This window comes from Balearica regulorum, unplaced genomic scaffold (genome assembly GCF_011004875.1).
Source record: "Balearica regulorum gibbericeps isolate bBalReg1 unplaced genomic scaffold, bBalReg1.pri scaffold_108_arrow_ctg1, whole genome shotgun sequence".
In the NCBI taxonomy this organism is placed as follows: domain Eukaryota; kingdom Metazoa; phylum Chordata; class Aves; order Gruiformes; family Gruidae; genus Balearica; species Balearica regulorum.
The window spans coordinates 1-21,799 of NW_022679038.1; the positions used below are offsets into that span (position 1 = coordinate 1).

The following is a 21,799-nucleotide window of genomic DNA, read 5'->3' on the forward strand; positions in this document are numbered from 1 at the left end:
GGGGGCCTGGGGCAGTGGGGGTCCCCAAAGCAGTGGCGGGGGGCAGAGCAAGGGGGGGCAGTTAAAGGAGCCCCCAAGGCAGTAGGAGGGGGGGGTCCCATGGGGCTTGGGAGCGGGGGGAGCCAGGGCAGGGGGGGAGGGGGTCCCAGGGGGTCCTCGGGGGGGGGGGGGGGGGGTACCTGGAGTAGGAGGAGACGGGGCGCCCCCGGAGCTGGTCGAGCTCCAGCTGCATCCGCTCCATCTCCGCCAGGAGCTGCTCCTGGGGGGGTATTTTGGGGGGGGTGTGTGTCAGTGCTGGGGACATCCCTGGTCCCCCCTCCCACGCCCCCTCCAAGGGCCCCCCCAGACCTTGTTGAGCAGCAGCTCGTCCTGCAGCTTCTTCATGTTGGCAATTTCTTCACTCAGCGAGTTCTGGGGGGGGTGTGGGGGTGTGGGTGTCAGGGAATGGGGGAACCCCAGGACAATCCAGGGACTCCCCTGGATCCCCCCCCCAACCCCCAGACTCCCCATCCCATCTCTCCAGACACACACTCCCGACACCCCCAGTAGTCCCCACCTTCTCCTCCAGCCCCCATCCTCGCTCCCCAGACCCCCCCAGAACCACCCAGGAACCCCCCCAAGACCCTCCACCTCATCCCCAGGACCACCCAGACCCCCCTAGGGCCCGCCCCAGATCCCCCCACCTTCTCCTCCAGAGCCCACATCCTCGCTCCCCCGACCCCCTCAGGGTCCCCCAGAACCACCCAGAAACACACCCCCCCCCCAAGACCCTCCAGCTCACCCCCAGGACCACCCAGACCCCCCACCTTCTCCTCCAGAGCCCCCATCCTCTCCTTGAGGTGGAGCTGGAGCCGCTCGTTGGACTCGCAGAGCAGCCGGTCGACCGTCTCTGACAGCCGCTTGTTGTGCTCATCGTTCATCTTCTCCCGCTGACGAGCCTTTGGGGGGGGGGGTGTCCCCAGCATCAAGGGGAGCCCCGCTGACACCCCCCGACACCGGCATCTTTCCCACAGCCCCCCCTCCCAAGGACCACAACCCCCTTTCACCCCTCATGAGCTGCACCCTAAAACATCCCCCACATCAGCCCAATGACCCTCCCAAACCCCTCCAAAACCCCCAGGACCCCAAAACTCCAAGACCTTCCCCACACATACCTCAATGATTCCTCCTGCACCCCAAAACCCCCCAGGGACTCCAAGACCCCCCCTGCCTCTAGCAGCCCCCCGTCCCCCAGCCTCCGGGGATCCTCAGTCTGCAGGCATCCGCAAATCCCAAGGGCACCCCCAGTTCCCAGGGGACCCCCGGGGGTTCCCCAGATGGGGGTCCCCATCTCTCACCCGCTGCAGCTCCTGGTTCTTCTCCTGCAGTTGAGCCTCAAGCTGCCGTAGGCGCTCCTCAAAGTTCCCGTGGCGCTCCTCAGCCTGGGGACATGGGGGGGGGCACAGGGGGACACGGGGATGGATAGGGACATGGGGGGACATGGGGGGACATGGGGGGACATGGGGGGACATGGGGATGGATACCTCCTCTATACCTCCAAGGACCACTCAAGAGCCCCCCCAGAACCCCCCCAAACCCCCCAGGTCCCACCTAGAAGCCTTCAGGATGCCCCAAGACCACGTCAAGACCCCCTCAGAACCCTCCAGGACCCCCCCCAAGAACCCTCAGGCCCCCCAAAGACCACCTCAAGACCCCCCCAGAACCCTCCTACCTCCCCCCTGCCCCCAGGACCACCCACCCACCTTGGTGAGAGCTGCCACTCTCTGAGCCAACTGGGCCTCGATCTCGGGCAGGGTCTCAGCTTTCTGCAGGGTCTGCTGGAGCTTGGCCTTGGCGTCCTCCAACCATTCCTGAAGCTGTCGGCCCTTCTCCTCGCTCTGTGGGGACAGGGATGTGGCTGTGAGGAGGGGGACGTGGCCATGGGGTGGGGGACGTGGTCATGGGGCGGGGGACATCATCCACCGGAGCTCTTCAGTGATGGAGCGTTGTCCCATCAAACCCATCACTGTGGGGACATAACCCCATGGAGCTCTTTGGGACAGGGACATCGCTGTGGGTCATGGGGGTCCCGGGGTGGTGGCCCTGGGGTGGGGGTCCTGGGGACGTCCCCCCACCTGGCGGTAGAGCGAGTCCTTGCTGGCCAGCTCGTTCTCCAGGCGGTCGTTGGCATCGTGCAGGGAGGTGGCCTCGCGCTGGGCGCTCAGGTAGCGTTTCTCCAGGGTGGTGATGCGTTCCTCCATGTCCTCCCGCTGCGCCAGCGCCTGTCCCCAGTGTCCCAGGGGACCCGCAGGATGGGGACGGGAACGGGACGGATGGGGACAGGACGAGGTGGGGACAGGATCGGGATGGGGACAGGATCAGGATGGGGACGGGAGTGCACAGGGACTGCGTGAGGATGGGGACAGCGTCTGGGTTGGGGCTGCCCCCCGGTCTGGGGGTGCCTGTCCCCATTTTGGGGTGTTCCCCAGATCACAGGTGCTCCCAGTTCAGGGTTCATTCTCCCACTGGGTGCCCCCCCATTGCCAGTTGGGTGCCTCCCCCCCCAGTTCAGGGTCCCCCCCCCAAGTTGGCTGCCCCCTCCCTCCATTGGGTGCCCCCCCCCCCCCCAGTTTGGGGTGCCCTCCCCTCCATTGGGTGCTCCCCCCTCCCATTTTGGGGTGCCCCCTCCCCTCCATTGGGTGCTCCCCCCCTCCCATTTTGGGGTGTCCCCACCTCCTTGAGGTCCCTCTGGAGCTTGGCCCCGCTCTCCTGGGCCCGGGCGAGCTCCCGCTGGGCCCCGGCCGCCTCCTCCTGCAGCCGCCCCAGCTGCCGGCACAGGGCGGCCACTCGCTCCCGCTGCTGCGCGGCCGCAGCGCGCTGACGGCACAGCGACGCCTCCAGCTCCGCCTCGCGACGCCGGCCCTCGGGGGTGCCCTGGGGGACGTGACCTCCGACCTCTGACCCCCGACCCCACACTGACCACCCACCCCCACCCCGGTAGGCGTTGTAGGTGAGTGCGACCTCTGACCCTTGATTGTGACCCTGACACCCCCTCCCAGCCATGATATCACTCCAGGTCTCAGGTGCTACTGCGACCTCTGACCCCTGACCTCTGAGCCTCTGTTGTTAAACTGACCCCCCAACCCCTGACCTTGACCCCTGACCCCCCATCATTAACCCAACCCCAATCCTTGACCCTGACCTTGACCCCTCAGCTGTGACCCCCGGTGGCTCTAACCCAAGGGGGACATGCAGAGAGACTGACCTCTGACCCATGACCTCTGACCCATTACCCCAGGGGTCCCCCCTCCCAGGGAGACACCCACTGACCCCTGACCTCCGACCCCTCATACCGGGGTATCTCCGTCGCTGGGCGCGTCCTCCAGGCCGGAGCGTCGCCGGGAGAGCTGCTCCCGCAGGGACAGGGACTGCGACGGGTGGCGGGCGTCACCCCCGTCACCCGCCATGGGGACACCGCGACATGGGGGACGCCCGTCATGGGGGACGCCCGCCCACAGGGACACTCATCATGGGCACACCCTGCCCATCCACAGGGACACCCGCCCACAGGGACACTCCTCCATGGGCACATCCTGCCCAGGGGGACATCCACCAAGGGGGACGTTGTCCCATGGCGGCACCCACCCGTGGGGACACCCCACCCATCCATGGGGACACCCCTGCCATAGTGTCACCCACCTCCTGGTTGGAGACCTCCAGCTCCTCCTCAAGGACGGCCACCCGCTCCAGAGCCACCCGCAGCCGCTCCCGAACCTGCTGGGGACAACGCAGGGGAAGGGGTGACCCACGGCCCCCAGCACCCTTGGGTGCCTCTGAGACACCCCCAGGGTCCTCCAAACCCACTAGGATTGCCCTAGGACCCCCTGGGGGTTCACCAGGCTCCCCAGAACCACCCCTTGGACCTCCTGGACCCCCCCTGGACTGGCCCCAGACCCCTGTGAGTCCCACCAGGACCCCCTTGGGTCACTCTAAAGGTGGTGTCCCCAGTCCCACCCCCCAAGTGCCACGGGTCACCCCAGACCCTGCCCTGGGACCCCTGAGACCCCCCTGGAGACCTCCAGGTCCCATCATGTCATCTCAGAAGCCACTTGAGACCACTGAGACACCCTTGGGGACCACCAGGTCCCCTCTGGGACCACCGGGTCTCACCACATCACCCCATGAACCCCCTGAGACCACCCTGGGAGCCCCTCAAGATGACCCCAAGACCCCCCATGACCCACCCACCCAGCACCCACCTTCTCATCAAGGGCCTTATGGTGCTCAAAGAGGGACTTGAGGGCTTTGAGGACCTCGACCTCCGAGGAGACGCCAGCGGGGGACTGAGCCTGGCGCTTGACCACCGTCATCCGCAGGGACCGCTCGTGGCGGGACACCAGGCACTCGAGGTGCTCCAGGAGCAGCTGGGGACATGGGGACGTGGGGACGTGGGGGGGCATGGGGGGACACAGGGACATGCGGGGACATGTGGGGACACCAGGCACTTGAGGTGCTCCAGGAGCAGCTGGGGACACGGGGATGTGGGGACGTGGGGGGACATGGGGATATGGGGGGACACAGGGACACATGGGGACACTGGGCACTCGAGGTGCTCCAGGAGCAGCTGGGGACACAGGGATGTGGGTACATGGGGGGACATGGGGATATGGGGGGACACGGGGACACTGGGCACTCGAGGTGCTCCAGGAGCAGCTGGGGACACGGGGATGTGGGGACACCAGGGGACATGGGGATATGGGGGGACATGGGGACACATGGGGACACTGGGCACTCGAGGTGCTCCAGGAGCAGCTGGGGACACAGGGATGTGGGTACATGGGGGGACATGGGGATATGGGGGGACACGGGGACACTGGGCACTCGAGGTGCTCCAGGAGCAGCTGGGGACACGGGGATGTGGGGACACCAGGGGACATGGGGATATGGGGGGACACGGGGACACATGGGGACACTGGGCACTCGAGGTGCTCCAGGAGCAGCTGGGGACAGGGGGGTCACAGGGCCAGGAGCACAGGGACATGGTGGCCCAGGGATGCGGTGTTGGTGGCCTCACCCGGGTGTTGTTGCGCTCGGCCTTGAGCTCGGCGATCTCCTCCTCCCGCTCCAGCAGCTGCTCCCGGCAGACGTTGAGCTCCTTCGTCAGCGCCGCGAATTCCTGGGGACACCAGAGGACGTGAGGGGACACGGGGACCCCGGGGGACCCCAGGAACCACAGCCTCTCCTCCCCACACCCTCCCCCAAACTCTGCCCACTCAAACCACCGAGCCCTGCCCCCTTATGCCCCACCCTTCCGGCCCCACCCACACCAAACCACACCCCACCCCACCACTCGCCCCACCCCTGTTAGTCACGCCCCTCCACAATCCGAGCCCTGCACACTAACCCCATCCCTCGCTGACCACGCCCCTCCACCAGACACACCCTCCATTAGCCACACCCATATCATCACCCCAAACTAAGCCATGCCCCTCCCCTTAATGCAGCCCACTAGCCACACCCCCCTCAGCCACACCCCTCCTCAGCCACACCCCTCCTTTAGCCACACCCCTCCTCAGCCACACCCCTCCTCAGCCACACCCCTCCTTTAGCCACACCCCTCCTCCTTTAGCCACACCCCTCCTCCTTTAGCCACACCCCCTCCTCCTTTAGCCACACCCCTCCTCCTTTAGCCACACCCCTCAGCCACACCCCCTCCTTTAGCCACACCCCCTCCTTTAGCCACACCCCCTCCTTTAGCCACACCCCCTCCTCAAGCCACACCCCCTCCTCCTTTAGCCACACCCCCTCCTCCTTTAGCCACACCCCCTCCTCCTTTAGCCACACCCCCTCCTCCTTTAGCCACACCCCCTCCCCCTGCTCTGCCCCAGACTCTCCCTCTCCCCCTGCCCCCACCCCGCCCCTCCCCCTCAGGTCCCTCCCCCTCTGGCCCCTCCCCCGGCCCCGCCCACCTGCGGCAGGGCACTGGCCAGCTGCCGCTGCAGCGAGTCCTTCTCGTGGGCCAGGTCCCGCAGGCGCAGCTGGGCCGTGGCCAGGCCCTCCTGGGTGTCCCGCAGCGTCTCCAGCAGCCGCTCCCGCTCCCGCAGCATCTGCACCATCAACTGCTCCAGCCCCGGCTCCTCGGGGCAGCCCGAGCCCCGGCGGGCATCCTCGCTGATGGTGGGCAGCACCTCGCACATCATCCTGCCTGCGCCAGGGGGGGAAGGGGGGGGTGTCAGCACCTCACACAGTACCCTGCCTGCGCCCTGCCTGTGACATGGGATGGGCAACACCTCGCACATCATCCTGCCTGCACCCTGCCTGCACTGGGGGGGCGAAGGGGGGGGTGTCAGCACCTTGCACATCACCCTACCCACAGCACGGCGCAGGCAACACATCAGCACCTCGCACACCATCCTGCCTGCAACGTGGCGTGGGCATCACCTCGCATGTCACCCTGCCTGCAGGGCCTCTAACCCCACACGTCATCCTGCCTGCACCCTGCCTGTGACATGGGCTGGGCAGCATCTCACACAGCATCCTGCCTGCAAGGGCCTGCCTGCAAGGTGGCATGGACAGCACCTCACATGTCATCCTGCCTGCACCCTGCCTACAAATCGGGGGTAGATGGTCAGGACCTTGCACATCACCCTGCCTGCAGCTCTGCCTGCAGCGTGGCATGGGCAGCACCTCATACCTCATCCTGCCTGCACCCTGCCTGCAGCACGGGATGGGCTTCACCTCACACATCACCCTGCCTGCACCCCTGACTGCAACATGGCGTGGGCAGCACCTCGTGCATCACCCTGCCTGCAACATGGGAGGGGTCAGGACCTCGCACGTCGCCCTGCCTGCACCCTGGGACAGGCAGCACATCAGCACATGGGGCACAGGACGCCTGGATCCTCCCCCCCCAAAACACAGGGGTCACCCCAAAACGCCGGGGGGGGTGTTCCCGGACACCCAGGTCCCCTCACCAGGGAAGAAGCAGGGGAGGGGGAGCCACCCACGTGCAACACGCGGTCCTCGTGCGGCGCACACGCGTGTGCGGGCCCCGGGGTTGTGATGGGGTTGGGGGGGAGGGGCAGTGCATGTAGGGTGGAGGCAGCAGGGGGGCACGGGGGGGGGCGTGCACAGTGGGGTGCAGTGGGGGGGCACAGTGAGGGGCAGTGGGGGGGCACAGTGGGGGGCAGTGGGGGGGGCACAGCAGAGTGTGACATGCAGTGGGGTGCAGTGGTGGGGTGAAGCAGGGTGCAGTGGGGTACAATGGGGGACAGCACATGCAGTGGGGTGCAGTGGGGTGCAGCACATGCAGTGGGATGCGGTGGGGTGCAGTGTGGCAGAGTGCACGTGGCGGGGGAAGAGACTGGGGGTGCAGTGGAGCACAGGGGTGCAGTGGGGTACAGTGGGTGGGGGGGAATCAGGGGTGCAGTGAGGCGCGTGGTCCCAGGGAGGTGGGGAGCAATGCGGGGTGGGGGGTGGGGGGGTCCCAGGATGGGGAATGGGGTGGCAGCCAGCTTGGGGGTGCTATGGGGGGGAGGGAAAATGAGGGGTGCAGTGGGGCAACAGGGTGGGGGTGCAAAGCAGGAGGGTACTGTAGGGTCTGGGGGTGCAAAAAGGCCTGGGGGTGCAATGGGGGTGCAGGGCCTCAGGGCCAGGGGTGTGAGGGGGTTTGGGGGTGCAAGAGAGGGGGATGCAAAGGAGGGGTGATGGGGGGGGAAGTAGGGGGGTGAGGGGGGAAAAAGGGTGCAGGGGGTTGCTAAGGGGTGCAGGGGTGCAGTGGGGGGGGGGCTTGGGTGCAATGAATGATGCAATGGGGATAGAATGGGGGCGCAGAGGAGATGGACTGGGGGTGCAGTGGGGGTGGGATGGAAGATGCAATGGAGGGGTGCAGTGGGGGGGGCTGGAGTGGAATGGGGGCATGAAATGGGCATGGGATGGGGTGTAGGGGGGTGCAATGGGGGGGTGCAGTGGGGCCTGGGAGGTGCCAATGGGGGGGGGATGCACTGGGGGGGGTTCACTGGGGAGGGTGCTGGGGTGCAATGGGGTGCAGAAGAGATGCGCTGGGGGATGGGATGGAGGGGTGCCGGGGTGCACCGGGGGATTGCACTGGAGGATGCACTGGGGGTGCAATGGGGCCTGGGGGGTGCCAGTGTGGGGGGGCAGTGGGGACGCAATGGGCATCCACTGGAGGATGCACTGGGGGGGTGGGATGGGGGGGGGGGTCCGGTGGGGCTCAGGACCGGCTCCTACCTGGGCTGCGAGCGGCGCTGCGGCAGCTCCGGCTGAGGGAGGCGGCCCGGCGGGGAGGGGACCCCGGGGGGGGGTCGCTGCCCGCCGCCCCCGCACCCGTTCAGGCCCCCGCCGCGCCCCGGGCCCGCCCGAGCCCCGTGGCCGCCGCCCGCCCGGCCCCCCACCCCACCCACCCCCCCGCCCGGCACCGAACACCCCCCCCCCGGGCCCTCAAACGCTGCGCGGTCCCTTTAAGAGCGGCGCTGACGGACGGCGGCGTCGACCAATGGGAACGCGCCCTGAGGTCCGGCGGAGCCCGGGCCCCGCCCTCGCGCAGGGTGGGAGGGGGGGAGGAGGAGGGGGAGCGGTGGCGCGAGCGGCCAATGTGAAGCGGCGGGGGGCGGGGCTGACGTTGGGGTGATGTCATAGGGTGGGGGGGCGGGGGCGGCCGCGCACGCGTGTTGCCATGGCGATGGACCGCCCCCCCCCCCAGCATGTCGCCATGGGGATGGACCACCCCATCCACGCGTGTTGCCATGGAGATGGACAGCCCCTCCATGTCTCCATGGAAACGGTCCACCCTCTCCACGCCTGTCGCCATGGAGATGGGACCACCCGACTCATTGTTGCCATGGCGATGGATTGCTTGTCCACACATTGCCATGGAGACAGGACTGCCCCATTCATCTGTGTTGCCATGGAGACGGATCACCCACTCCATGCGTGTCGCCATGGAGATGGACCACTCACCCACGGGTCACCATGGAGACAGGACCACCACCCCCCGCCAGTTGCCATGGAGACAGACCACACACCCCGTGTCCATTACCGTGGAGACGGAACCCCCCAGCATGTCACCATGGAGACAGGACTGCCCCTCTTTCACATGTTGCCATGGAGATGGACCGCCCATCCACGCATGTTGCCATGGAGACGGGACCACCACCCACCTCCACACACATTGCCATGAGAATGGACCACTCACCCCTGCGCGTTGCCATGGCAATGGTCCACCCCATCCACGCGTGTCACCACGGAGACAGACCCACCCCCCCCACTGTCACCATGGCGACAGCTCCGCCCCCCCATCACCTGGAGACAAGCCCCTCCTCCCCCCACCCCCCCATACGCCTCCTCCACGCGTGTCCCCACACGTCTCCCCACACCCCCCTCCGCGTCCCACAAGCATGTTGCCATAGTTACGGCCACGCATCCCCCACACGCGTGTGCACACACACACACACCCCCAACACAGGACCCACGCCCCCTCCCCCACCATGGGGGGGGCGGGGATTAAGACACACACGTGACACATGCATGACGCACACGTTGGTCACATCAAGCTTTAAATAGGGGCCAATAAATACTGTACAGGGGGGGGCTGCACCCCATAAATAATCCAAATATACAGAGGGGGGGTCCGGGGGAGGGGCTCTACCCCCTCGATTCCAGCGACCTGTGGGGTGAAATTGGGGGGAAGTCAGTGGGGAGGGCGTCAGGCAAATCTGGGGGGGCAGGGGCAGGTTTTGGGGTGTTGAGAGGGGTTTTGGGTGGGGGGCTCAGGCAGGTTTGGGGGGGGTTGGGGTTTTTTTTGGGGGGGCGCAGGGATTTGAGGGTTTCAGGATTTTTTGGGGGGTGCAGAGATTTTGGGGTGCAGGGGGAGGTTGAGGTGTGGGATTTGGGGGCTGGAAGGATTTGGGGGGGCAGGGGCGGGTTTGGGTTTGTCATTGGGGTTTTTTGGGGGGGCACAGGACTTTGGGGGTGCAGGGGTGGGTTTGTCATTGGGGTTTTTTTTGGGGGCGCAGGGGCAGGTTTGGGTTTATCATTGGGTTTTGGGTTTTTCGGGGGGGGTGGCGCAGGCTGTCATGTTTTTTTGGGGTGCTCACGAGTAGCTGTTGTGCTGGCGGCGGCGGGCGGTGCGCAGCTTCTCGAAGCGCGCCTCCATCTCCTCCAGCACGCGGGGGGTGTAGCGCACCACCAGCTTCACCGAGCCCTGCGCCGCCTTCAGCAGCTCCACCGCCCGCTCGTGCTGCTCCCCCTCCACGCTCTGGCACCCCGTCAGCACCCCAAAACCACCACCGACCCCCCCAATTCCCCAAAACCTGACCCAACCAAACACACACCACTACCTCCCCCACCACCCCCCCAAAACCCAGAGCGATCCCCTCCAAAGCCTCCACTGCATCCCTGCGCCCCCAAAAGCCTCTGCTGTGCCCCCCCCCCAAAAAATCACTGTGGAACCCCAAAAGCTTGAAGCGTGCCCCAAAAACCTGCCCTCAGACACACCCCCCCCAAAATCCTCCACTGCATCCCTGCACCCCATGCTGCTCTGCAAACTCTGTGTTGCACCCCAGCACCTCACTCTGCACCCGAAAATTGGTGCTGAACCCCCAAAAACCTGCTCTGGCACCCCAAAACCCTCTGCTGCGCTGTCCCTACACCACGCAAACCCTGTGCTGCCCACCCCCCCAAAAAAAAACCCTCTGCTGCACCCCCAAAATGGGTACTGATCCCTAAACCACTGTGCTGCACCCCAAAAACCTGCTCTGACACCCCAAAATCCTACACAGACCCCCAAACCCCTGTGGGGCAGCCCTACGCCCTGCAAAACCTGTGCTGCACCCCCAAAAACTGCACTGCTCCCACCAAAACCCCCCCAAATCCCCCTCAAACTCCACTCCAGCCCCCCCCCAGTCCCCCCCAAACCCTCTCCAGGTCCCCCAAAGCTCCCTCAAATCCCCCCAGCCCCCTATAATCCTCCATAGCCCCCCCCAAACCTCCTCAACCCCCCAAGACCCTTCCAGTCCCCCTTTAACCTGCCATAGCCCCCCCAAACCCCATAACCCATCCAAAACTCCCCTGTAGCCCCCCCAAACCCCCTCCAGCCCCACATAACCCCCCTGTAGCCCCCCCAAACCCCCTCCAGCCCCTCAACCCCCCCAAAAACTCCCCTGTAGCCCCCCCAAACCCCCCTCAAACTCCCCTGTAGCCCCTGCAAACACCCTCCAGCCCCCCTAAACCCCCCCAAAACTCCCCTGTAGCCCCCCCAAACTCCCCTGTAAGAGGGGAACCCCTTCCAGGCCCAAAAAACCCCCCTCAAACCCCCCTGTAGCCCCTCCAAACCCCCTAGAGCCCCCCCAAACTCCCCCAAAACTCCCCTGTAGCCCCTCCAAACCCCCTCCAGCCCCCCAGCCGCCCCCCCCCCAAGACTCACCACGCCATTGACGCTGAGGAGCTGGTCCCCCCGTTTGAGCCCCCCGTGGCGGTCGGCCACCCCCCCCGGGATGACACGGGAGATGTAGATGGGGGAGTTCTGCTCTTTGCCCCCCATGATGTTGAAGCCCAGCCCCTCCTCCGTTTTGGGGAGCTCCACCACCCGCGGGTGAGCGTGACCCTCGCTGGCCGCAAAGGCGGCTACCGTCGCCTGGGGGTGGGGGTGTGATGTGGGGGGTGAGGGGGTGTTGGGGACATTGGGGGGTGCAGGGGGATATGGGGGACATGGGGGACATGGGGGATGGGGGGACATATGAGGACATGGGGGGACATAAGGACACGTGCGGGACATGGGGGGGACACTGGGGGGGACACGGGGGGACACGGGGGACGTGGGGGACGTGGGGCAATACAGGGACAGGGGGGACTCCGTCCCCTGGGGTCACACAGGGACACAACGGGGGATGACAGGGGATGGGGGGCATACAGGGGGACATGGGGGGGACATGGGGGACGGGGGGGACACGAGGACAGGGACAGGGTCCAGCCAGCTTTGGGGACAGCAGACGGCCACCGTGGGGGGGACAGACAGACATGGCGGGGGGGAGGGGCACAGACGGACACAAGGAGAGGACAGATGGACACGGGGGCGGGGGGGGGGACACGACACTGCAGGCGAGAGACGGGGACAGCCCTAGGCCGGGGGGGGGGGGGGCCCAGGGGGGATTGGGGTGCCCAAGGGGGGTATTGGGGTCTGGGGGGGATACTGGGGTCCCAGGGGGGGTTATTGGGGTCTGGGGGGGGAGTTCAGGGTCTCCGAGGGGGGTATTGGGGTCCCGGGTGGGGAGTGGGGAGCCTTGGGGAGGGTCCCAAGGTGTTTGGGGGACCCGGGGGAGGGTTTTGGGGGGGTCCCAGGGAGTTTGGGGTTGCCAGGGGGGATTTTGGGATCCCTGGGGAGGTTATGGGGGGGGGATCTTGGGGAGTTTGAAGGTTCTGGGGGGTTGGGGGTGCCGGAGGGGGGGGGATTTTGGGGTTCCCAGGGAGGTTATGGGGGGGATCTTGGGGAGTTTGGGGGTCCCGGGGGGTTGGGGGTGCTGGGGGGATTTTTGGGGTACCTTGGCGGTGGCGTGAGCCCGGATCTCGGGGCTGCCGGCGATGTCCAGGGTGTCGTAGAGCTGCTCGTAGACCTGGGGGGGGACCCCGTTTTTGGTGGGACCCAGAGATCAAGGGTCAGCCCCCCCAAGGGGCTGCTGGTGAGGACTGGGGGGACCTCAGGGGGAATGGGGGGGTTTGGGGGTCCCAGGGGATTACTGGGGGGCTCGGGGGTGGTGGGCAGGGATGGCTCGGGGGGGTGATATTGGGGGGCCCTTTGGGTGGTATAGGGGGTCAAGGGGGTATTTTGGGCGTCCCTGGGGGGATATTGGGGGTTTGGAGGCATTTTGGGGAGTCTTGGGGGGATACCAGGGGGCCCTGGGAGCCTATGGGAGATACTGAAGTGATACTGGGGGGGCTTCGGGAGATATTGGGGTGCTGGGGGGGATATTGAGGGGGTGGGAGTATGCTGGGGGGCCCTGGGGGAATTTTGGGGGTCCTGGGGGATACTGCGGGGCCCTGCAGGGATATTGGGGGTCCAGCAGGATGCTGGGAGGCCCTGGGGGGATGTTGAGGGTCCTGCAGGACATTGGGGGGACCTGTGGGGATGTTGGGGGATTATTGGGGAGCCCTGGGGGGATACTGGGGTTAGGGGGGATATGAGGGGTCCAGGGGGCCCTGTGGGATGCTGGGGTGCCCCGGGAGTCCCCCCGTTTCCTCACCTCACGGATGGCGGAGCAGAACTTGCTCTGCAGGACCCTCTGCAGCGCCTGCAGCTTTTGGGGGGGCAGCTCCCCGCTCCGCTGCAGCCGCTCCAGCAGCTCCACTGCCCGTGCCACATCTGGGGGGGGTGTCAAGGAGGGGGACACACACCCCCCCCACCCCCTCCCCTCCCCCCGTGTCACCCCTGCACCCCACACCCCCCCCATAGCACAAAATCCCCCCTTGCACCCCCCCACTGCCCCCCCTTTTGCCCCCCCATCCCCCCCCTACCGCACCCCTCCGCCCCGCACCACTTCCCCGCAGCAGCCCCTCCTCCATGCACCCCCCATCCCCTTCCCCCCCCTTTCCCCCCCCGGCCCCCCCGTACCCCGCTCCAGCCCCAGCGGGTCCCCGCTCAGCGCTGCCATTTTCGCGCGCGCCCGCCACGCCCCGCCCCCCGGCGCGCGCGGCTCCGCGGGGGGGGGGGGGGGGGAACACCGAGAGCCGGGCCGTGCGCATGCGCATCCCCCCCCCCCCGTGTGCGTGCACTGGGGGGGACCCCCCCAAATCCGAGCGGGGGAATACGGGGAGACCCCAAATCTTGAGGGGGGGCAGAATCTTGGGGAGACCCTAAATCTGCGGGAGACACCCCAAAATCAAGGCGGGGGGTAATCGGGGGGGGGGGGGGGGGGCAGCAAACGTTGGGAGGTTCCTAAATCGGGGGGATCTCACAACCGGGGGGGGGGGGGGGGGCAAAACTGCGGGAGACCCCAAATCTGGGGGGGGGAAGACCCCCAAAATGGGGTGGGTGGCAAATTGGAAGGATCTCAAATCTGCAGGGGGGGAACCCTGAATTGGGGGGGGGAAGCAAATCCTGGGGGACCCCAACTGTGGGAGAGAGGTAGAAAAGCTCCAAAATTGGGGGGGGGAAGACCCCACAACAGGGGGGGCAAACACACCATTTCGGGGGCAGAAAACCCCTCATGCCAGGGAAAAAGACCCCCCAAAATTGGGGGGGCACCCCTTTTGCTGCCAGAGAGCCACCCATCCCAAAGGAAGAGCCCCCCTAATTTGAGGGGGTGTACCCATTTGGGGGCCTCCAAATCACAAAAAAATCCCCCCAAAATTGGGGGGGACAATTTTGGGGTGTAATTCCCCTGCTACCCCAAAGCAGGGTGTCATGTCCCCCCCAATTTGGAGTTCCCCACAAAGCCCCCCCAAAAACCACATCCTTCCATTAAAACACCTTTATTGCCAGAGGGGGAAAAAAAAAAGGGGGGGGGGGGGGCGCGCAAAAAGCAGGCTGATGGGAAGGAATTTGGGGTGCCCCCAATTTGGGGTGCCCTCATTCCAGGGGGGGCTCCAGCAGGTAGCCATTCTCAGCCCCCAGGTAGCCATCAGGGGCCGGCAGGGCTTCGGGCTGGAGAAAGAGGTCGGAAGCAGATTCCCCCAGGGAATCCCCCCCCTCGGGGCCGGGGGGCCGCTCGTCCCGTCGTTCCGATCGTTCCCGTTCCCGTTTGTGTTCCCGATCCGGCCGATCGCGATCACGATCCCTATCACGACGTCGATCCCGTTCCCGATGGCTGCGACGACGTTCCCGATCTCTATCCCGGCTTTTATCTTCCATTTCTCCTTTCGATCCCAAACCGTCCGGGGGGCCGGAATCAGCGGCACCCCCCAACTCATCGGGGGGCTCCAGGGATTCGGGACCTTCGTCCTTTTTATCGCGATCCCGATCGCGATCCCGTTTCCGATCGCGAGAGCGGCTGCGGCGTTTCCGATCCCGCTCTTTGCTCCGGTCGCGACTTCCGCCCCGTTTCCGTTCGCGTTCTTCTTTTTCCCGGCTCCGCGTCCGACGACGACGTTCCCGCGAGCGCGAGCGACGACGGTCCCGTTCCCGGGAGCGTTCCCGGCGTTCCCGTTCACGTTCCCGTTCCCGGTCCCTGAGGTGACACAGCAGGACCCCAAGTCACCCCAGGGGGTCCCAAGGGTGACACAGGGGGGACCCTGAGCTGTCCTGGGGGTCCCAAGGGTGACATGGGGGATGCTGAACCCCCCAGGGGGTCCCAAAGGTGACACAGGGGGATCCCAAGTCACCCCAGAGGGTCCCAAAGGTGACATGGGGGACCTTGATGTGTCCTGGGTGTCCCAAGGGTGACAGGGGGGACCCTAAGTCACCCCAGGGGGGCCCTGATGTGACACAGGGGGACCCTGACCTGTCCTGAGGGTCCCGTGGGTGACACAGGGGATGCTGAACCCCCCAGCATGTCCCAAGGGTGACACAGGGGGACCCTAACCTGTCCTGGGTGTCCTAAGGGCGACATTGGGGACACTGAACCCCCCAGGAGTCCCAAAGGTGACCCAGGGGACACCACCCCACTCCCCCCATACCCCACAGGGTCCTTTTGGGGGGCACGGGGTGGCCATGATGCCGGGTGACACCCCCCCCCCATGTCGTGTCCCCCCCAATAAACCACTCACCGCTCGTCGTAGCGGGAGGTGTCGTCCCTCCCCGAGTGTCGGATGTTGACGTCAGCGCCGCCTCGCCGGGTGCCCCCCAAACCGCCCCCTGTGTGAGATGGGAAAACAGGGCAAGGGGGGGAGTTAGGGGGACCCCCAAAATTTCTTCCCCATTCCCCCCTTCTTTTGGGGGGGGGGGGGGGGGAGGTGTGGTGTGCGTCTTACCCAAGCGCCGGGGACGCCACCCCTTCACCGTCCGCCCCCGCTCCACATCCACCAACACCCGGCGGCCGTCGATCTTCTTCCCGTCCGCGTGTTTGTAGGCGGCTGTAAGAGACGGGGGGGGGACACACGCGGGGTGGGGGACGACGACAGGGATGGCGTTAGTGACAGCGGGGCCAGGTCAGCCCGCCCCCCCCACCCAGCCCCCCAAAAATACACCCACCCCACCCCCAAGAGCACCCAGGGCTGCGGCTGCCCTGGCTAGAGGAGGGGGGGCACAGTGGGGTGCGCGCACACATACACACACACCGCCCCCCCAAAAAATACACGGCTGCAAAGGAAAGGCAGGTTAGGGACTGCGGTGACCCCCCCAGAATTTGTGTCACACCCCCCCCAGCCCCATGCCACGCAATTTGGGGGGGGGGGGAACCCCTCCAACCTGCAGATTGACACCCCACCCTCCCCGCCTGATTTTGGGGAGGGGCACCCTGATTGTTGCCTTACCTGCGTGCCCCCCCCAACACACTCAACCCCCACCACCCGTGGGGGTGGGGGGGGGGGCATCCACCATGGTTCGGGGCACCCAAGCCCCCCTACGAAGCACCATCAGGTGGACGCGCCTCCCCCCCCCAACCTATGACCCCCCCCCATGCCCCCTTCACCCCCCAAAAAATCCCCCCCCCCCCCCCCAAAAAAACTCTCCCATACAAGTCCTGGGGTGAGCGGTGGGGGAGCGGGTCCGTGTGTCGTCCCCCCCTCGGTCGGGGGGGGGGGGCCCCTTCCGGAAGATGCTGGTCCTGGACAGGCGCTGGGGCCTTACCTGAGACCCGTCCTACCTCAGCACACCCCCCCCAGCACACCCCCCAACCCCCCCCACCGCACCCCCCCCACCGGGGACCCCCACCCCACATCCTCCCCCACCCAAAGGTGGGTAAAGGGGGCTGCGTGCCCCCCCAGCCCCCCCCAAAAAAAACAACACCCCTTTTTCCCCCGTACGTGCCCCCCTCCCACCATCACCCCACGGTCGCTGGGACCGGGGGGGGTGTCATTTCCCTGGGGGGGCTCAGCCCCCCTCCACCCCCAAAAAAAAACCCCAACCCCCCCACTATGGGGCCTTCCCCCCCCGAGCAATGCTGTAGACCCTACACAAACATCCAGGATCATGGGGGGGGGGGGTCCCGAATCTTTTTTTTTTTTGGGGGGGGGGGTGCCATGGGCACCCCCTCACCCTGGGACCCACATGGGGGGGTGCTTGCAGCCCCCTCCCTCCTTCCTCCTCCTCAGCCAGCCTTGGGGGGGGGGGGGTGTCCTGCTTTGTTGCCCCCCCCCCCCACTTTAAGGGGTGGGGGGGCTCCCTTAGGGCCCCCTCCCCAAAAAAAGTGGGGGGGTCACGCGTCCCCACCTCAGCGGAGACTGAGGCCGTGACCGTGCAGGGAAAGGGGGGGCGGAAAATCCAGCAGGGATTCGGTCCCTGCCTACCTGCCCGCAAGTAAAATGGGGTGGGGGGCGCTAAGAGGAGCCCCCCCTCCCCAAAAAAATAAAGGGGGGGTCGGTAAATTGAGGGGGGGTGTGTGTGTATCACACTGGGGGGGGTCAATGCCACCTTCCTCACCCCGGCTCAGCCGGGATGCGACCGGTGCATCTCCACCCCCCACCCCCCCATCCCCCAAATTAACTCCTCTCCTGCCCACGGAAAAAAAAGGAGAGGGGAGATTTGGCGGGGGGGGGGGGCTCCAAAGACCCCCCCCTCCCCCAACCCCTCCTCACCCTCTTTCCGGCGATATTTTGGGTGTTTGGGGGGGGTTTTTTTTACAAACGTGTCTTACCAAGATACAAACCCTTATACCAACCATACACTGAGGTGTTGGAAGGGGGAGCACTAGGATCAGCTGCAAGCCAGCAGTGGCAAAAGCCATCAGAAAGGTGGCTGCAGTGACAATAAAACAGTGTTAATACAACCCCGGCCGGCAACAGGCGTCCCCCCGCACGCACCACACGCACCCGCACACACCGGTTTAACACGTCGGTTAACAACCCCGTCCGCCGCCGGTATCTAGAACGGGACGTACAACCCGGTAACGCAGCGATTTGAGGGGTGGTTTTTTGGGGGTGGGTTGTTGGTTTGGTTGTTTGTTGTTTTGTGTCCCCCCCCAAGTTTTGCCCTCCCGGAAAGGGGGCGAGGGGAGAGAGCGGCGCTTCCCAACCCTCCGACTGTAGGTTGGCTGACCGTTTTGCCTTTGGCTGCCTGTAGTTTGGCCACCAGTAGCCTTGGCTGCCTGTAGCCTTTATTGCCTGTAACCTTTGTTGCTGGTAGCCTTGGTCATCGCCTGTAGTTTGGCTGCCTGCAAGCTTGGCTAACTGTAGCTTGGCTGACTGTAGCCTCAGCCACCGCCTGTAGTTTGGCTGCCTGAAGCCTCGCCGCCTGTAGCCTTGGCTGCCACCTGTAGTTTGGCTGACATTAGCCTTGGCCAGTACCTGTAGTTTGGCCACCTATAGCTTGGCCAGCTGTAGCCATGGCTACCTATAGTTTTGCCACTGCCTGTAGCCTTGACTGCCTGTAGTTTGGCTGTGAGTAGCCTTGGCCGCCTGTAGGCTTGCTGCCTGGAGCCTTGGCTGCCACCAGTAGCATTGGCTGCCCATAGCCTCAGCCATCTGTAGCCTGTCCGCCACCTGTGGCCTTGGCTCCCAGTAGCCTTGGCCACCCCCTGTGACTTGGCCAATGCCTGTAGCCTCGGCTGCCTGCAGCTTGGTCACCACCTGTAGCCTGGCTGCCTGCGGCCTTGGCTTCCAGTAGTCTGGCTGCCTGTAGGCTTGCTCGACAGTAGCTTGGCTGCTGGTAGCCCAACTGCCTACAGCCTCAGCTGATACCTGTAGTTGGTCAACCACCGCCACCTTGGCCACCTGTGGCCTTTGGCCACCTATAGCTTCACCACCCATAGCCTTAATTGCTTATAGCCTTTGCCACCTGTAGCCTCAGCCGCCTGTAGCTTACTTGCCTATAGTCTTGGTCGCCTATAGCCCCAACAACCGCCTGTAGCCTTGCCTGCCTATACCTTCGACGCCTGTAGCCCCAACTGCCTGTAGCCTTGCCTGCCTATAGCTTAACCACCAGTAGCCTTGGCTGCCTGTAGCCTTGGCCAACACCTGCAGCTTGGTCAACTGCTCATAGCTTTGGTTACCTATAGCTTGGCCACCTGTAACCTCAGCCACCACCTGTAGCCTCGGTTGCCTATAGCTTAGCCGCCAGTAGTCTTGGCTGCCTGTAACCCCAGCCGCCTACAGCTTAGCCGCCTACAGCCTCAGTTGCCTGTAGCTCCGGCCACCTGTAGCTTAGCCGCTGGTAGCCTTGGCCACCACCTGTAGCCTTGCCTGCCTATAGCTTGGACACCTGTAGCCTTGGCTGCCAGTAGCCTTGGCCACCTATAGCTTGGTCGCCTGTAGCCTTGGCCACCTATAGCTTAGCCACCCGTAGCCTCGGCCGCCTGTACGTTCTCCCCACTGGCTGTACTTACCTGCGGAGTGCGGGCCCCAGAGGGACCCAGGGAACGCACGGTTGCGGTTAAGAGGTTGGACATGCGGTTGTAAGAGGGAAAAGGGTGTTGCGGCGGGGGGTACTCACAGTGCATATCCCGCTCGTGCTCATACTCGATGAAGGCATAACCGCGGGGTTTCCCGGAGCGCTTGTTGTACACCATGTAGATCTAAAAAAACAGGTGTAGAAACAGGCGTCAGGCGTCACCCCGATAACAGGTGTTGTTTAGGAGGATAACCCCTCCCCGTACTCACCCGCTTGATGGGGCCGTAGACCTCAAATTCGCGTCGCAGCTTCGACTCTGTCGTGTCGTAGTTCTGCCGGGGGGAAGAAGTGTGGGCGGGTGTCCCCAAATTGGGGGGGCAGATGTGTGTCACATGGATTGGGGGGAGACCCACGGATTGGGGGGAGACCCCACCAATTAGGGCAGGCCCCAAGGATTGGGAGGATCCCCCCAGATTAGGGAGGACCCCACAGACTGGAGAGAGACCCCCAAGGATTAGGGAGGACCCCAAGGATTGGAGGAACCCCCACAGATCATAGGGGACCCCCAAGGATTGCAAAGACTCCCCCCAGATTAGGGGGGATCCCAAGGATTATGAGGGACCTCAAGGACTGGAAGAAGACCCACAAGGATTGGGGCCCCCAGCCCACCCCCACCTCAGCCCCAACACTCACCACTCTGGCCACGAAGAGGGTTTTGAAGGCGTCTCCTTGGGCGTTGGGGTCGTTGTGGGGGTCCCCTGGGGGGGGAGGGGGGGAAGGACAAAGGGGGGTCAGAGGAAAAGGGGTGATCCTCCCCCAGCCCCCACAGGAGCCCCCCCCAACTTACACATCTTGAGCTCGGTCTCAACTTCTTGCTGCCTTCGCTCAATCTTTTCCCGCCGCTGTTGGGGGGACAAAGGTGGGAGGGAGGGTGACCTCAGGGGAGTCCCCAAAATCCAGGGGGGGCCTCAAACATCCACAGAAGGCCCCGAAAACCCAGGGTGATCCCCTAGAACCGGGGGGGGGGGGGTTGGTGAGAGGAGAGGTTGGCCCGGTGCCCCTGCATCGGGGAGAAGCTGCCAAGATTTGGGGGGCACCCACAGCCACCCCACAGCACCCACATGCCCCATGGCCACCCTCCAGCCCTCCCCAAATCCCTCCACACACTGCCAGTTTTGAGGACCCCCCCAACAACCCAGCCTCATAGGGAGGGCCTACACCCCACGGCAGGGGTGGGGGCTGCACCCCAGTTTTTTGGGGATGGGGGTCCAGACGTACCTTCCGCTCCATGCGCTCCTCCCGTGTCTCAGCACGGGTGGGTGGGGGTGCGTCCCGGGGGTCCTGTGGGGAGATGGGGGGGCAGTGTGAGACAGGGGGTTCTGGGGGCATTTAGGGGGGTGCAGGGATTTCAGGGGGGTCACAGGGAGGGGGGGAGGCACCTCAAACTCGCGGATGTAGGGCGCGATGCCGCTGTAGGGCTGGTTGTGGTGCTTCTCGTGGGGCAGCTTCTCCAGGGGGGGCAGGTAGGGGATGGGGTCCCGGGGGGCGAAGAGCGCCAGCAGGTTGGGGGGCAGGAACTGCGTCATCTTGGGGCAGTCTGGGGGGGGAAAACAGGCGGGGGGGTGAGTACTCCCATAAGCCCCCCACCTCACAGACACCCCCTTCCTTGCCGGAAGCCCCACAGGGGATCCCTGAACCTCCCAAGCCCCACAACTACCCCCCCGGCCCAGGACCCCTTCAGCCCCTCACCAACCCCCTCCAGCCCCCATGACCCCCCCCGGACCCCCTCAGCCCCCAGGAACCCCCCCCAGGCCCACACTTACCCCCCCCCCGGACCCCCTCAGCCCCCAGGAACCCCCCCCCAGGCCCACACTTACCCCCCCCCCGGACCCCCTCAGCCCCCAGAACCCCCTCAGCCCCACACCGACCCCCCCCGGCCTCCATAACCCCCCCCCCCCGCCGTCCCAGGCCCACATCGGGGCCCTTCCCCTCACCGGGCCCTTCCTCCTCCTCCTCCTCCTCCTCCTCCTCCTCCCCCCCCGGTCCCGGTCCCGGTCCCTCTCCCTGTCCCTCCTCTCCCTCCCCCCCTCCCCCCCACCCCTCCGCCCCCCCACGTGACCCCCCCGCCCCCCCACCACGGACCCCCCGGGCGCTCGCGCTCCCTCCGCCCGCTCCGGCCTGGCCGCTCCGAACGCGTCTGCGCATGCGCGAGCGCAAGACGACGGCGGGAGCCGGAACTCGCTGCGAAGGGGAAGGGGCGGAGCCTGACGTCACGCCGTAGATCCCTCCGCCAGTGGGGCGGGAGGGGGGGGAAGAGTCCCCGCCATAGCAACGGGGAGGCCACGCCCCCGTCCCCGCCATAGCAACGGGGGAGGTGACGCCGCC

General features: G+C 65.7%; 3 protein-coding genes across 5 annotated transcripts; all 3 read right to left on the bottom strand.

Annotated features, from left to right (window-relative positions):
• Window positions 1-179: 179 nt before the first annotated feature.
• LOC142599744 (liprin-alpha-3-like) lies at window positions 180-6,185 on the bottom strand (the record flags this gene model as incomplete). Its single annotated transcript, XM_075741512.1, has 12 exons — window positions 5,949-6,185; window positions 5,054-5,155; window positions 4,239-4,403; window positions 3,679-3,753; window positions 3,333-3,407; window positions 2,713-2,913; window positions 2,115-2,261; window positions 1,743-1,877; window positions 1,338-1,421; window positions 807-938; window positions 349-411; window positions 180-259 (listed from the first exon to the last, which is right to left on the bottom strand). Coding segments are annotated over exons 1-12 (1,490 nt in total), but the record flags the coding sequence as incomplete, so codon positions are not given.
• Window positions 6,186-9,526: 3,341 nt separating this feature from the next.
• LIN7B (lin-7 cell polarity scaffold B) lies at window positions 9,527-13,684 on the bottom strand. 3 transcript variants are annotated; one of them, XM_075741515.1, is made up of 6 exons: window positions 13,604-13,684; window positions 13,236-13,354; window positions 12,537-12,608; window positions 11,423-11,632; window positions 10,095-10,237; window positions 9,527-9,664 (listed from the first exon to the last, which is right to left on the bottom strand). In XM_075741515.1, exons 1-6 carry the CDS (start codon window positions 13,641-13,643, stop codon window positions 9,643-9,645), a joined length of 606 nt encoding a protein of 201 aa, XP_075597630.1. In that variant the 5' UTR covers window positions 13,644-13,684; the 3' UTR covers window positions 9,527-9,642. The 3 variants fall into 3 exon arrangements, with proteins under 3 accessions (XP_075597630.1, XP_075597629.1, XP_075597631.1); XM_075741514.1 differs by having other exon boundaries at window positions 10,095-10,255; XM_075741516.1 differs by lacking the exon at window positions 10,095-10,237.
• Window positions 13,685-14,447: 763 nt separating this feature from the next.
• Window positions 14,448-21,667, bottom strand: SNRNP70 (small nuclear ribonucleoprotein U1 subunit 70). The gene is made up of 10 exons (XM_075741511.1): window positions 21,557-21,667; window positions 20,854-21,011; window positions 20,693-20,755; window positions 20,262-20,316; window positions 20,108-20,172; window positions 19,684-19,746; window positions 19,517-19,598; window positions 15,901-16,002; window positions 15,697-15,784; window positions 14,448-15,158 (listed from the first exon to the last, which is right to left on the bottom strand). The coding sequence occupies exons 2-10, from the start codon at window positions 20,998-21,000 to the stop codon at window positions 14,561-14,563; spliced, it is 1,263 nt and encodes a 420-aa protein (XP_075597626.1). The 5' UTR covers window positions 21,001-21,011; window positions 21,557-21,667; the 3' UTR covers window positions 14,448-14,560.
• Window positions 21,668-21,799: the final 132 nt, after the last annotated feature.

Excerpts from the sequence above, each read along its gene's own strand:
- LIN7B (XM_075741514.1), bottom strand. The coding sequence starts at position 13,643 with ATGGCAGCGCTGAGCGGGGACCCGCTGGGGCTGGAGCGGG. Across the intron at positions 13,355-13,603 it reads CCCGCTGGGGCTGGAGCGGG|ATGTGGCACGGGCAGTGGAG; the intron begins GTACGGGGGGGC and ends CACCCCCCCCAG. Across the intron at positions 9,665-10,094 it reads CGCCAGCACAACAGCTACTC|GTCGCTGGAATCGAGGGGGT; the intron begins GTGAGCACCCCA and ends TTCACCCCACAG.
- SNRNP70 (XM_075741511.1), bottom strand. The coding sequence starts at position 21,000 with ATGACGCAGTTCCTGCCCCCCAACCTGCTGGCGCTCTTCGCCCCCCGG. Across the intron at positions 20,173-20,261 it reads TGAGACCGAGCTCAAGATGT|GGGACCCCCACAACGACCCC; the intron begins GTAAGTTGGGGG and ends CTCCCCCCCCAG. Across the intron at positions 16,003-19,516 it reads GCACGAGCGGGATATGCACT|CCGCCTACAAACACGCGGAC; the intron begins GTGAGTACCCCC and ends CGTCTCTTACAG.